At 41.2% G+C, this 16,006-nt stretch overlaps 2 protein-coding genes across 3 annotated transcripts in view; one reads left to right on the forward strand and one right to left on the reverse strand.

Annotated features, from left to right (window-relative positions):
- On the forward strand, positions 1-1,050 carry LOC111244501 (uncharacterized). The gene has a single exon (XM_022791739.2). It carries the CDS (start codon positions 102-104, stop codon positions 831-833), a length of 732 nt encoding a protein of 243 aa, XP_022647474.1. The 5' UTR covers positions 1-101; the 3' UTR covers positions 834-1,050.
- A 679-nt stretch (positions 1,051-1,729) lies between these two features.
- The window catches only part of LOC111248919 (uncharacterized), a 15,954-nt gene continuing 1,677 nt past the window's right edge, over positions 1,730-16,006 (reverse strand). Inside the window, exons 2-4 of one of the 2 annotated variants that reach the window (XM_086978013.1) lie at positions 14,700-15,002; positions 3,797-14,026; positions 1,730-2,859 (exon numbers count right to left, since the gene is read on the reverse strand). In XM_086978013.1, the coding sequence (XP_086834139.1) occupies positions 2,114-2,848 (735 nt within the window). In that variant the 5' untranslated portion in view covers positions 2,849-2,859; positions 3,797-14,026; positions 14,700-15,002 and the 3' untranslated portion in view covers positions 1,730-2,113. The remainder of the gene's footprint in view (positions 2,860-3,796; positions 14,027-14,699; positions 15,003-16,006) is intronic. The other variant, XM_086978014.1, reaches the window with a different exon arrangement.

Below are 16,006 nucleotides of genomic sequence, written 5' to 3' on the forward strand. Positions count from 1 at the left end.
TTAGATAAGTTGATCAGTTGACCTTCGAAGCCAACTCGTTTATGAACGACCTATCGATCCTGCTTCTGGATATCTACTTTTTACCTAGTTGAACTGCGATCATGACGTGCAACACGCCACCTGCTACCTGCGTCTCATTTGACTGTTCCAATAACTCAGTTTACAACAGTACTGATGAGGAACAGGCGGCCCGAATGCCACGGAAAAGATGCAGCGACAATGCACTCGATATACAACTTGGAGCTGTCAGAGCAAAAGTGCAAAAGACCCGTCGTCTACGAGCTAACGACCGTGAACGCAACCGAATGCACAATTTGAATGACGCATTGGATCGCTTACGCTGTGCGTTACCTTCCTCCAGCGACGAAACAAAGCTAACCAAAATTGAAACATTGAGGTTTGCCCACAACTACATCTACGCTCTGGCTGAGACGCTGGCAATGCTGGACGGAAGATCGGAGCGGTTTGACCCTGTGCTGGCTGCCGTTGCTCTGCAAGGCTCTCAAACGCGCACCTGTGACCCGAGTCTTAAACACACTATCCGGAAGCAGATAGCTAAAACCCTCAACCTGAACGACGCACGTCTCCAGTTGCAAGAAGAGAACGAGCTCTCTTGTTCTACATCCAATACTTCGCCTATTGCGTTAATGTCCGGTTCTGGGAATACGGCCAGCGGCAGCCTACCTGCAAGCCCAGTGAGCTTCGAGGATCGGTCTTCACCAGTCTCGTTTTCGTACTCCTCGCAGACGCAACTCCTTCAGGAAACGAACAAAGTCACCGATGTAATTCTCCTAGGAGATCTGGATCTTGTTCCAGCAACGTTCCACTCATAAAGTTTACGCCTGATATCAAGTTCCTACTTGGAACTAGACGTGTAACATCATCTCAGGAGTGTGCAATAGACTTCGGCAGTAACCCAGTGAGCTGATTTCGGCTATGACGGAATAAACTGAAGCATCACACGAGAACGGAGACACCCAGTGAAAAATGTATATAGCGTTTAACTTATAACAATCATAGTCTGTATCCCGAATAAATGCTCAAACATTTCGATGCAACTAACTCGTTTCATTCTGTATTTTCTGTCTTAGATAAGTTTTACTTCAGTTCATTTTTGAGGGTTAGATATTATGTACTGGCTAAAGCCAGCTTATTGTATACTTCATATATTTCTCACACGGACGATAGTGTTTCCTATGAAGCTGACATGCTCTCAAAATGGTGCTAGATAACGTGAAGTGTTCCTGATTCCTGATGAGCTGATTAGAGAAACTTTTCATTATAGAGATTTTTTAAGTTAATCGTTTTACAGCAGTATTACGCCGGCGCTTTCAAAATTGAAAATCCAATTTTGTATTCGTAGTCCCGATCGGCGTGCAGGCAGCGTTTTCCACAGTGATAATAATTGCCGCCACTAAAGGCTAACACTGGAAAAATTTGTTACCATGTAAATATCTGTAATCGTGACCATGAAAGGCAAGCATTAATTAAACTATTTTGTATTAAATTAGCAGACGAAAGGCTAATTGAGATAGACACACTATCATCTACCATATTAGGTCCTATCGATTGCTGGTAAAACAACTCTTATCATTAAAATATTCCTCGAAAGTATAGTGAGTTTGGTGAAAGCCAGCTCACATCCAGCCACCCGACATAATGGGTCTATACAAAGACAAATGGGTCTATATATAACAAATGGGAAAAAAAAACTTCACTTGTCTTCGTTGGTAGCAGAATATAAATCGAATCACGTTCTTCCGATATATACCATTAACTAAATGATGAGGCGCACTTTAATTTAAATTAAATATTTAACTTTTATAGTGTATTTCGTTTGCGTCATCTATATTCTGCATATCCTCATGTAGCGATACATATATAGGCACATATTCAAAAAGTGGCTTCGTTCTTTCGAAAGGTTCTGCTCAATTCTAGTTAATAACACAAGACTAAAATGACAAATAATCGAGTTGATCTGGCTTATTTCGAGATTACAATGTTTCTTTAGACGTTGCAGTTGGTTTACATTACAAGTTCACTATAACCGAGACCTTATTGCACATTTCTGTTACTTATATTACTGCTCTGTTTTGTTTGTTAAAAAAATACACTAGATTTGCAGAGCCGGCTCACATAACATGTTGTAGGTGTTATTTTTGCTAACGTTACTGCTCGCCTGTGGACTATGAAATTGTGAATCAGATCGGAAAGCAACAGGTGGAGAGCTCTGATCTTCGAAGTTGTCGACGCTAACTGGACGCTCCTCATATGGACTCGATGTGGCATTATCTACCAAGCTTCCGGCTAAATCGTGAAGGAACGATGATATATTATCACTACCATCATTATCGTCCTTGAGGTTCGCTAGGCGTGTGTCACGTAAGTTGAGCGTACGGGCGATTTTTCGCCTAATCGCGTGTTTCAGTGTAGGATCACAGGTGCTGCTTTGTGAGCCTTGCAGTGCGACCGCTGCAAGAATCGGATCGAAGTGATCCGATCTACCGTCAAGCATCGCCAGGGTTTCCGCCAGTGCGTAGATGTAGTTGTGGGCGAAGCGAAGGGTTTCGATCTTTGTCAGTTTGGACTCGTGTGTCGAAGCTGGCAAAACCTGACGTAGTCGGTCGAGGGCGTCGTTGAGGTTGTGCATCCTGTTGCGTTCACGGTCATTGGCCCGTATGCGACGCGTGCGTTGAACCTTGGTCTTGCCTTCGCTGGCCATAGCTGCAAACCGAGAAGTATGGCGCTGTTGGAGCTGCGGGACCAGACGTTCGTCTGCGCTATTTAGACCACTCGATGCGTCGGACGCGCAGCGTACAGGGGAGATTCGATCTTCGAGAAGGCTCATCGTAACTGGTACTGAAATTTGCGTATCCAAGATTAAACTACAAAGGCTGCGAGAAGTGTAGCGTACCTTTCGAACTAGTGGTAGCGAAACTTTTAAGGTATCAGCGGCCGAGAAGAGGAGAGGAGGTTAGGTTAGTGGAGAGGATGAAATGAGTTCGAAGAGTCCAAAAGCAGACAAGCCGCGTCTAGTTTAAAATAGTGTAGTGCAAGTTCTCGATATCGTTTGGGAAAACAGAACGAAAGATAATAGGTAAGGGACAGCGCAAAAAATTATGCAATGCATTCTGGTGTATCTTATACCGTAAAAGCAATCTCTGCGCGATAAGAGCGCTCACGTATACATAAGCTACGTATACATACATCTCTTAAAACAGATAATTAGATATAATAAAAATAATAAGAACTGTACATAAATAGGCAGAATACATGTGTTCTGAAAACAAAAGTCTAGCTAGTTTTAGTCTGTTCCTGTAATTACATATATATATATATATATATATATATATATATATATATATATATACTTCCTCAAATCGAAGGTTACGCCATAAGAACAACTATTCATCAAGTGCTTATGTTAATCCATTGCTATAACACTCTATGTCGATATGCTTCATGTTTTAGGTCCGGCTTAGACGTAATATTACTTAATCACTTAACTAAGCTTAAAATCAGACGTAAAAAGACGAGAAATCAGATGGCTAATTCCTAGCACGAAACGAAGTGTATCTATGTCCGAATTCGAACCTAGACGTACCAGAATACGTTACACACTGAGCTATCTCTATATTTATATATATATGTGCCGCATTTTATGTAAGCTTTTTCTCTAAAACCACTTTTTTACTCGTCTTTATTTAAATAAACGAAACCTAACAATATGATCTATCTGGGTCACATAAACATTTATAAAACTCCTAACAAAACTGTCTTAAGAATTATATCTTACCTAGGCATCCTGACCGAGCGGAGGATAATCTGATCTGACATTTGTGACTTTAGCAATAGCATTAACTCTAGTGTACGCCACCTAGGTGCGTGAAATACGGTGAGGCCCCGAGTTCCCAGCGGCAGTAGAACCAGATTTGCTTCCCCCGTGTTGAGAATTAAGCCATCAGTTGTCTTCACCTATGCACGCGTATTCAAGTGTCTAAGTGATGTTAGTGGGCGGATGTGTGCGCTGGTGGGTGTTGATAGGTGGGAAAAATGTATAAAAGGAGAGAGCGAAAATTCTAAACAGTGAGAACTAAGTCAGGAGAACGGGTAGCGTGAAGTTGCTGAAGGAACTAATCCATGGCTCGTGTACCGCCACTCTGAAGCGGGATCCAATCTCCTACCCACTCGGCTCCCGCAGACAGCGCTATCGATGCACTCGTTCGGTAAACGTCGTCTATCTGATACATTTGCCGCCAAACTCGATGCCGCGTGACTGTCTTGTTCGCTGCCTGCTAAATGATTCTTCCCATCGTCCGGCGACGTGAAATCCATACGAACGAAACGCTCCACGATTTATTTATATTGCCTAATCTCTCTTATTTCTAGTGAATTACTTGGGCTTTTTATCGACAAACTTCTGTTTGAGCTACAAGTTAATTCAACGATTAGCTAAACTGGGCAAAATATAGCGGGCCATACGCTACCATCCATCTCGGATGATTGAAACTAAGAAGGTTTAGACATGATGATGAAAATGCGCAAAGCACGTGTCGCTTCCAGGCAGATGCAGACAGAAGGCTAGCAAGAAGTTGAGTTGGATAGCTGGCTTTGGACAATTAGAAGTTGTCGTTTATGATTACGCTGTTGGCCGGATCACAACAAGGATCAGTCAACAGCCTAAAGCAGGTTCGAAGTTGTCATCACCAACACGATCCGACAGCTAACGTTGACGATTATTCCATCCAAATTATGTCGTTTCTTTTGTCATGTTAGGTCGAGTGGTTTAGTATAATGTTTCGATCATAGAATGTCTCCAAGCTTCTATAAAATGCTATATTTTCAAGATGTGTGAACATGTCCTTCCCAGCTAGTGCGTCTTCATCCTACTACAGGTGGTACAACTCCCTCGGGTTGTTATACATTTACGAGTAGCCCTTGAAATTTCGTACTAAAGTTTGGTTTATCGGACCAGCTACAACGACCATCACTACTGTGCACATCCGCGTGTCAGCTTTGAAGAAATTTACTTCGAATATCTAGCTTAAGACAGTACGTGACGATCTCGAGTCATACAGGTAGCGTGCAGAAATGCAATGTTACCGTGACAATAGCGTAATGGCACATGTGCGCGGGTATAAACAGCTACGATCTGTGGTATTGGGTCGTAGATAGCCTGCTAGGTAAAAAAAAGCTATGCTTTCTGTGAAACAATGGTCGGCTATCGAACTTTTCACAACGTCAGGCGAAGACGTTCGTTTCGTGTCACAAATAGCATTCTAGCCCAGACGCAGTGTGCTGTATGCATTAGTTTAATACTGTATGATACCTGACTTATACTTACACATCTAAATTTAATCAGTCTTATATACATATATATATATATACATTCGCTTTGATGTTATTTAGTGACTGCGGTTATTTACTTAATAATTGGCACACACAAAAACAAATTGAAGGCCTTAGCGTCCATCAGTCGGATGAATTAATTATACGCCACCGTAGATAGATAGCATCAAGGACCATTTGTTCGATTCTCTTTGTTCGAATAAAGGTGAAAGATTTTAATTAAGACACAAATTGAGACACATTGCTAAAATGTGTGAACTACATTGGATTAACAAGCATTAAAAACTAATTGTTAGTAGCTTTCATGAGGTTATAGTGACTAGTGCTATAGTGTGAAGGCCATATTGACAACATGCTCGTAATAAGACATAACCGAGACTGCCCAAATACCCAAAAATCATCTAAAGGAACGCTTTAGTTGATAATAAAAAGAAATAAAAAAATATTACAAAACATGTGGAATACATACGTTTCAAATACAGTACCAAACATCACATTATAGTAAGAATCGACGAAATAAGTAAGAGCACTTGAAGAGAATGAACGTAATGTATTTTCTAGGCTGGTAGTCATTCTAGTGTGCTTCATTTCTTTCCGGCTTTGGCGCCTTTCGGGCTTTAGTACCACGAACGCCGTGCGATACGTGCACCCGGCCTAGTCGATGCGCAGCCTCCATGTGTCCTCGGCATTATAGAGAATAGCTTCTCAATTTATAATTTTCCATTTATCCATCACAGCTTACTTCCAAATAAACCTCTCGCACAAAACTCTAAATTCGAACCAGCGCCTTATGCCAAACGAGCTCAAGAAACCGGCTTTACTACCGCCGTAGTCACCAACCAGCGTGACATTTAAAGAAATTGCCATAACTGCCATTCGTTCAACGAATTAATGCCATCCGCCATATGCAGGTACGACGATCGTGGTGAAAACGGCTCAAACAGTAGAAAACATACGCCGCTGTAGAGGATCATTTTAGGGCCGCTCACCTCATAATCCATAAGGAATTGCTTTGCGTTTTGAGTATCTTTGCTTACATGTATGCGCTAACGACACGCGTCTGCCTTACTTCGCCTTCAGGTTTCAGTGTCATATTGGTCCTCAGCTCAAGATCAGGCGCAGATAAGAGGTCGGTGGCCTTCCGAAATGAGCCTGGGTTACCAGGTTGATGTCCTCTACGGCTGCTGCTTGCGTAATAACCTTTATGTCTCACACAAGCACCTTGAGGCTCATTATTTAACCCACAACCAACCCATCCCAGAAGGTCCACCTGGCTTGTGGCTGCTCACGCTATGGTGGGTGGCGTATGTGCCTGCGATATAGAAACTGCTGACTATAGACGGAATTGGGGGTGTTAGTAAAAAGGTTGCGATATCAAATTTTAGGATGGATGTTGTAGTTGCGTATTCGTGAATGTGGTGCGGCTGGTAGGGAGTGACCGTCTGTCCGAGCAGCAATATGTCAACGATGTATGGGTACTATCCTGCTAGCCCATTAACACCAAGCGGAGCAGCTTTTGAGGTCCTTCTTATAGTTTTCTGTGAATAAGTTTTGCATATCAATGGTCCATTACATCACTGAATGAACACTGCACCAATATATCATAACAAGAGTGCAGAACCTACAGAAACCACTAACACATTTCAAGACCACAAACAGGGAATAAATTGTAGTTACAGCCGTATCTTTTGCACTCACAGAAGCGTCATATCCAATAAGGTAGGCTTAATTACACGGATGGACTTATTTTTGGTAAAAGCCCGTAACGTGCAGGTATGCTCGTGCATTACATACAGTAATACAATATTAAATAAATAATGTTTTCTTTTCTCACATAGTTGAATTAACCCAGCACCGATACGTCGCTAAAGGCTTACTATCCTCAATGCAATGGGGATCATTTCGAAATAATTATTGAACTTAAACAGTATAATAATACCCACGCTAGTCACGCGCTAGTGTGTGAGGAGTTAACCTTATAACTTGAGTTTTTTTTTAAAGAACTCATTGAGACTCGCCTAAATAGATGGTTGCTACTTCGATGTCTTAACCACCCTTCACCACAGCCTTACCAACAATCGATACCATGATTAAGTAACAAACACGTTGTTACTTTATCCATAATACAAAGATGTGGCAATACAAACCTCAAAGGAACCAATACTTGATTTGGATAAGCATAATCAACGTGCTTTTTACACGTGGTAGTTCAATCAATCTCACCGGACCGAGCTGCATGTCTTTAACGCTGCTTGTAAACGCCCGTATACCTTAGGTAGTGTGTGAAACAAATCTAAAAAATAGGTTCCGTCTAGATGATATTTTAGCTTATGAAAACTTCGCCATATATGTGTATTTCAAAAACTTCATCTCACAGCTCGCAAGATCCGCTCAATGTAAAAATTGTCCGCTAAAAAAGAGCACACGGTCTCCATTTATAATTAGATGATAGTCAGCCATTAGATCTCCTCTAGAGTTTACAGTCATGGTTTAATTGTGGATGCAAGAAGACTTTCGCGTTGTGTGTAGTATAGCCTTATTGTAAGCTTTTTTGTGTACCTGAGGAGGATTTTGGTAAATTTAACGTGTTGTAATTTATTTTTGAGACTGCAGAATTTTTTAATTCTATACACAAATTTTTCAAGAAATGGACGCTGATAAATCTGCCTTTCAGCCCTTGTTTCAATACGTCCAAAACCCTGAATATCCTATACAATTATATTTACACAAATCACCTTTAGCATGAATGTAAAGCGCTACCGTTGATTCCAACTCGATTGAATTTTGTCTATATGTAGTAAAGTCTCCACTTCGATTTAACAATTCTAAATCATGAAATATGTGTGTATATCTGAACGCCCAATCCGAACTAGTTCAGTTTGGAAGTATTCAACTCAGCTTATAGCCAAGCCTCAATTGTATTGTCGCCTGCCCCTTGTTTCCCCTGCCCTCTTTACCATTCTCATATTCTGGTTTATTTACGCACCTAGCTTCCGTATTTATAAGAGCTATGAACAAAGGCAACCTCTCGGACCTCCCAGCAGCTACTACGTTGCGGTACGCATCGCATTCAGCAAATAACATGGTAACTTACCGGGCAACAAGAAACATACGAATGTCCAGCACCTAGTTGTCTCCGCCTTCCACCCTCCAACAAGTTCACAGCGACGGTCGCAGTAATTCTGCTAACCGATGACGATAACATCGCCATCGAGGACGCGCGAGGACAACGAGGAGAGTCCGCTGTAACTAGTTGCTTGGTGGAGGTTAAGCATAGATACAACAACATCAACACTTCATTGTCAAGATCCCTCAAAACTTGTTTAGAAACAAGCTCTTTAGCCCTTTTTGATATTTTGTATATGCATCCATGTAGGCTCTCTCATCGGCCGTTCTGTGAGGAACCTCTGCTTCAAGAAGGTTCGGGCGACGCCTTCTTTTTATAACGCCTAACACAGATTGCACCTAACTGAGTCTATTCAGTTCAATTCTGACGTAAGTATAGAATTAGGTTAATGTATGATGTAATAGTTTATAGAAAGACTGTCCTGTTGGTGCTAACGGACTCTCCTGTAATCGGTCCACGCAGAACAAAGGGGCGTCATCGCAGTAGTAGTTCTTTTTCGAGGTGTGAACTCCGGTGCAGGCAGTGAAGCTATCTTTCCGAGAGAAGAATGTCCTTTGCGTAGACGCCGCCTCCTCGACTTCTATTGTGCCAAGCTGGATCGACGGTAGACTCTCGTTGTACAGTTCGATCATACAAAGTCTACATGTACATGGCTAGGGGCCATCTACTACCACTGCTCATTTCTTTTGCCGCCAATATCTATGTGCGTCAGTGTGAATGTGGGGGTTACAAGACGGCCTCAGGGTTGCGGCAGTGCGGAAAGCGCGCACAGTATTCTAATACTATTGGTAGTACGTCGTTTACGCTAGTAGTTCGCGACAGCCTTCTTTTCTATCGTTGTCTACCCACCTCTCACTCACTGACGGGTTAACCTCGTCGCCGAGGGCGTCATCACTCCCGTAATCGCATTATACGCTTTATTTAGCTGAGAAAATAGGCTCGCTTCAAGCAAAACATACCGCCCCCTATCATTGTTGACTGTTTAGACGGACATGGCCAGGCTAGTCCAGCATTGGTTGCATTACAATCTTCGAACAACAACAGCATCTACAACATGGCGCAGACTATAATAGCTGCCTCAACAGTGCTAACCTGCGGCTGCTAAACAAGGAACGACGGCACCGTGTCCCTTCACCTTTTCGCTTGGGTTTTCGATGATGCACCTATACCTTTAGAAGATCGATAAATACATGTATACATAGTTGTATTGCAACAACTGCGACAACATGAAGAACACGGGCGTGAAAGGATGCTATTGAGAAACTAGAACACGTAGAATACAGTGTAAACATGCGCTTAGCAGATTCTATATGAATACTGTCATCGAGGGATCGCTGTATGTGTCGACGATTATGCTCACGCCTTACAAAGCCATGGACGAAAACTATAACACCGGTGCTTTTCAACACTAACTGTATTGGTCCTTCAATTCTCAGCCAACCGTGGCATCTTAGGTGGAGGCATGAGTCCTGCGGTACAATGCATCAGGCGCATGTCATCAGGATCATTGACCAAAGCTTGTAGACTCGACGAGTCAGACCGAGCTCATTTTAAAGACGCATCGCTAAGAAGACAATCTTAAAATGACACCAAATGGAGAAAAGACGACGACAAAATAAAGCGATGAAGAGGAGTGAGACTGACGTGTGCAAAGACACAAGGGCAGGAATCGGCAGAACTTAAAATAATAATCTCACGTTGTATCTTTGAACAATGAACAAGTATTGTACGTAAAATACTGTCTGCAAACTGTACGGCGTCGTTCAAAACAAGTCGTCTTTCCAGTTTCACAGCTCTATCATTCTTGATCATAACGAAACCTTATGACAACTCAATCATAACGGCTAGTAGTTTTGGCCTTTTTTTTTTTTATACTAGTTGTCCCTATCCAAATTGTTATAAATCCTTGACGTCATAACCATCGCTACATATTACCGCATACAAATCGCTGATTCCACTACAAAAATTTTTAATATGACGCATATTCAACGTGTCACGCACAAAACGCACCAAAAATGGTAACAGAAACCATCACTAGACGTGTGAGAACGATCCACAGTAACGGGTATCTGAAATTTTAAACAGCAAACCGTTCTAAAGTTCTCACAGGATTTGCAACTCACGATTGTGAAATACACCTTGTAACTAGAATTGTAAATTGAACTGTGTATGCATATTAGGGTAGTACAACAAATGATTAATTTTAACAGAAAAAAGATATCACGATCGTGGCTTTGACGTTTTTCGATTATTGCTAAATATAGAAAAGATTTACTCGAGTAAATTAGTCGGTCGGCACTTCGAATGGATGTTAAAAACGGCGAAGATCCAACGTAATATAAATTGCCGGCACCCATTGAATTTGTTAGATTGTTTAATTCTAAAAAAAACCGTTTTATTTTTCATTTGGTTGTTTCATCCATAATTGTCGCAGTCAAATCTTACCTTGAAGGTTTAGAGAAAACATATGGCAATTTTATTTATTCACGTAAGTTGTTCGTTAAAACATCTTTCTATGTAACCGTCATTTAAAACTCCACAATAATAAATTTTAAACAAGCAATTAATTCTATAATTATACTGTAGATTTACGGTTCAATTTAATCCGATTCAGAGCATGCATTATGCGGCGTAGGAAACGCCGTTGTGCATAGTGAAGTTAACAGTAATTCATCCTTTTCACACCGCCACTGCTCACATTAGTGGCAGAATATATTTTTGCTATGATCAAAAAAGTTTCAATGGGATAAGTATGAAACCAAATACGCTACGTTCTGTCTATTGACCAACTATAACATATTAGTACATCCAGCCCAGACACTAGTCCCATCAGCAACAATAGACGGATCGAAGCCTTGTGTTTAACAGAAAGACTCTTAATGGACCCATCTTATTGTGGATGAACGGATCGATCATTGTTGGTTGTTATTATTAGCCACGTTTTATTTGCTTGTGGTTTATCGAGAGGGCTTTTATGTTGATCCACCTCCACTCACATCTCGGTCCCGGTAGGCGAGATGAGGTCGTGTGAAGCACGCTCCTGGTGGTCTTCATTGGGGCTATACACGGTGTTTGAATACCCCATAGAAGGTGTGAATATCAAAACCGCTTGTGCATGCTTTGATCTTTACGTATAGTCATGGGCGTGTGTGTGTGTGTGAGTGACTATAGGCTTGCACCCAACATGTCCAGAGTGATGCCAGAGCGAAAATGCAAATGCCCGCCACGAATCGATTCGTGCCGCTCGTTAGCGAAGTTGAGTCCGTTTTGAGCCTTCAGGTTAACACAGCGTTTTGAGGCCTGCGTACAGTGAATTGGGAGTGAATATCAGTACGAAATGTATAGTGTTTAACACATTACGTGAAAACCAATTCTAAATAATATTAATACAGACAATAGAAATGAATATGACGACTAAGACAAAATGTTACATAAACGATAACAAACAACCGTTCCGTGTACAGAGTCGTGCGAGCATATACTATATTCAAAATATTGCGAAACAGCTGAATCATGGGGTTACGTGTGAGCATTGACCTTCAGCGGCAAAAAGCTTTCTAAGGTGACACCTTTTTATTCAGTTTTTTCACTGGTAAAAATGTCTTTGCGTGGTTAAACTAATTGAGATTTTTGTTGGTAGATACGCTGAAACTAATAGATGCTTATCTATCTTGCAATAGGCGGATATACGATTTACTATACTTTTATTTCGACTTCCATGGAATAACAAAGGGCCAATGAATGCGAAAGATAAAAAATAGTTTACTTTAGTTGAATAAATCAGGCATGGTAATGGTTTAATTAACTTTTCTCATTTGATTTCTAGTATTGATCTGCGTAAGGAGACATTTTGTTTCGGAATGTTTAATCGGGAAAAAAAGAATCTGTTCCAATGCACGAGCACGAGACCTCACACTCATTTAGCCTTTCCGAAACTCGCAGAGCAACTTCGTGACGTCTGAGATAGACGCTAACGCCGTCGAGGCCTGAAATGATCTCTGCATCACTCGATACAATTTCGGAAACATTTAACGATCGAATCTCCCGTGGTGAGGCCATGTGTCCGGTGCCCCTTGAAGTGCGACGATGTTAGCCTTCGGTGTGACTCCTCGCATCATCGATTTACAACTGCCGTACGGCGCTGTTAGGCAAAAACATATCAAACGGGTACAGACACTCGCAAGTGTTCTAGTGTTAACCATCATCAGCATTGTCGTCGTCGTTGGTAGAAAGATGTACAATTCATGGTAATGTAAAGCAATGTGGATAGCGACTCACCCCATCTGTTAAGGGTTAAAAATGATAGCAAGCGCTCCCTTGGCACACTACGAACACAGAATTAAGGGCCGGCTTTAATGTAACATGTATATTTTGTACAGGTTGAATTCAGAAGTGCAACGGAAAGCGGATGAGGGCTCTCGGAATAATCAAATTCTGAGTGGAGCTGATATCCTAGAGAGTAGGACCGAGAGAGCTCGTATCGCGTCGACAATTGAGAAATTCGAAAAGTTGTAAACTTCTAATGATCGTCTGTATTGGATTGGCCGTCATGGGAAAGTCGTTGCTGAACTGGGATCGAGTTTGTCCGTGAATGCCATGGTCGTTAGGATAGACTTTAACAGGCTTAGACTTTCTAAGATAGTCTCTAGCTGCATTACTAAGTCATGCAAATTTGAAAACATCCATTGATTTCAATCAACCGCTTCAAGAACGCTCTCAATGTTGCTTATTATACATCAAACCTTCAAATGGTGAAACAAATGCTTTTTAGAGAGCTTTTAGAGAATCTTAAACCCAACATAGTCATTTTTCTTTCCTGTTCATGTAAAACTGTACAACGTTAATAAAAAGCAGCCGTATAATTTGATGTTGTCATTTTTGATAACCTTGGCGGCAAGATGTTCGCATTCGAGTTTGTTCATTATCTTCAGAGACGCGTTTTTCTTTGATATATCCCTGTGTACTTCAACGGCATTGTACTATTCGCGCTTGCCGTTGTCCTCCAGACAGGCATTTCGCCAGCGAAGCGCGGGGTGCCGTCGGGTGCGTATGGCCGCCGGGTTCCGTAGAACGAAGAGTAACCGACGATTCAGCGAACTTCAAATGGAGAGACGCCACCGTGACCGAAGAGTGCGTTAGACATTCTATCTAGCCATTGAGTAACAATAACACTGCAAGGTACGGAGCCTTTCAAGGCGGACGAAGAACGCTCTCGAAGAAGGCACCCTCTCCATAAGGGAATTCTGCATAGATCTGTAGAGAGCAGCGTTGTAGCGTCAGGCGACTGCTCAATGGAGTTGCTCAGCTGGAAGACATTAGGCTTTCTCGCTCGCACTCTATGAAGGACTAGCATTTTGCCGAGGTAGCAACAGAACCAATATTATGCATTGTGTCCTATTGTGATAATCGGTGGCTGTCGCGCTAGAAGCTACTGTCTCTTCGGTGTTACAGATGCTTCAGGCTCGCTCTCAACGCACTCGGGAGCCAACGATGTTGCGCAGGCGTCACGAACATGCGGGTCTCGATGCCGCTTAGTCCGGGCTGTGAGCACTTAAGCACCATACCGTCCATTTAACCACATGTAAATGAATATATTATAAATTAATGGCTTCGTTTAAAATAAAAATGTTTATAGGTCTCTATAGAGATTGCGCCTAGGCCGATAAAAAGGAAACCCGTTTATATAAAGCTTTCCAAATAGAATTATCGCAAGGATTTCAATAATTTCCAAACACCATAACTTTATTATGCAAACATATTGCGATTAGACGATAATCATTTAGTGGAGTACTTTGAAATTTGAAACTAACGGAGCCGTTCTTTGATTCCAACTGGTAGGTCTAATCTTTACATGGTGTTAATTATTTGCTAGTTTTGTAGTCGCGTACAAAGCTAATGTGCGCCGAATGTGAACTTAATAAGATCATATCCATGACAAAGTCAGTAACCTAAAGCGGTGAGTGATGTTAAGCCTATATTAGTAAACAACCTATACGCATTTGAGCTTACCTAAACACTACTAATACGATAAGGTAAGCGGTACGTTAAAGATAGTGTCGGTGAGTCTTTGCCAAGTGGCTAACGTCAACAGGACAGTTGACCTCATAAAGCTACAACTAACGAGTACAATGCCATTACAAATGAAGGTTCGTGCTCGAAAGGAGCCTGACAAGCACCGAAGGCACTATAGATTGTTAGAAAAGCGACGTTTGGCAGTTTGTACCTATTGTAACAACCAACTGACGCCTGTTAGCACCTTTCCAACATCTTCGTTTGGCGGTTATTACTCGGGTGTAGCACATTATTTCCGCGCCATCGACACCGCTACAGAATAGTTTTTTTATGAGCGAGGTACATGGAGGACGGATGGACACCGTTTAGCGAAATATCAATAACTTCTCTCGGGCGCATAGGTACAAGGCACCTCTATCCTATTCAACCGCAGTTGCAATATGAAAGTGCTCACTTCTGGTGACTTCTAGCGATAACGAATCACCCATAACCTTCACTTCACGTCGAGGTCTTTCTGTAGAATAGGGAACGAAATTTCTAGAGATATTAGATTTTGATTTTAACATGATTGACGTTCTATAAAATTGACATGATTCCTAATCTAGTTAAAAATAAGTGTTGTCAAAATTTATCTACCTGAATTTTAAAATGCGATATTACTATGACTTTGTTAGAAAAACACTGAAGAGGTAGAGAACAGAAATATGCAAGAATGTGATTTAACTTATAAAATGAGCAGCATCAACAAAAGTGTTTAAAAAAATATATAAAAACTGTAATAATCTTAACACATTTGATATGAGAATGAAAAGTTAACGTTATAATTAGTTTAGGGTTCGTATTAAACCAGCGACCTATCTACCCAAGAGTCGAACACAACTCATTTGCTTTGCGATGGAAGTACTACGGATTTGATCGATCTTCTTCGTGGCTGCACACAACATATCTACACGTAGTTTCATCTGTTTCGAAATCAATAGGTATTTTCAATTCGAGTATTTTTTAGCTATTACGCACAGGCAGGCTTGTGTGGGATGTGTACTTTAGAAAAGAACGCAAGCCAGTGAGTACATGCATGTATGTATCGTTATATAAGGTCTGATTTATTTATTAGAAACTTTAAGGCGACATTCATCCGAGTCCCATTGGAATGGTTTGAGTATACTAGTATCTGGGTTCCTTGTCCGCATTGTTTGTCTGTAGGTTTCTTGGTTAGCAGCAGAATTTGTTGCTGTCGTTTTATTCGTTTACAGTGCTCACCCTTTAACGTTCAGATTTAGATCCCTATTCTCAATTTGTAGGGTATATTGACGCACATATTTATATATAAGTTAGACCCGTTGTTTTTCTTCTTTAGCAGTTTTTTCTGCGTGATTATAGCTGAATCTAAGCAAATATTTACCGTTTATATACATTGCACGCACTACCAGTACAGCTTGCAGGTATTCTTGAAAAATACAAGATTTTCTCGTTTATTGTCTTTATAAATGTCACTTAACAAAAACTTATATATATATA

Source organism: Varroa destructor, unplaced genomic scaffold, assembly GCF_002443255.2.
Source record: "Varroa destructor unplaced genomic scaffold, Vdes_3.0 BEIS01000001.1, whole genome shotgun sequence".
In the NCBI taxonomy this organism is placed as follows: domain Eukaryota; kingdom Metazoa; phylum Arthropoda; class Arachnida; order Mesostigmata; family Varroidae; genus Varroa; species Varroa destructor.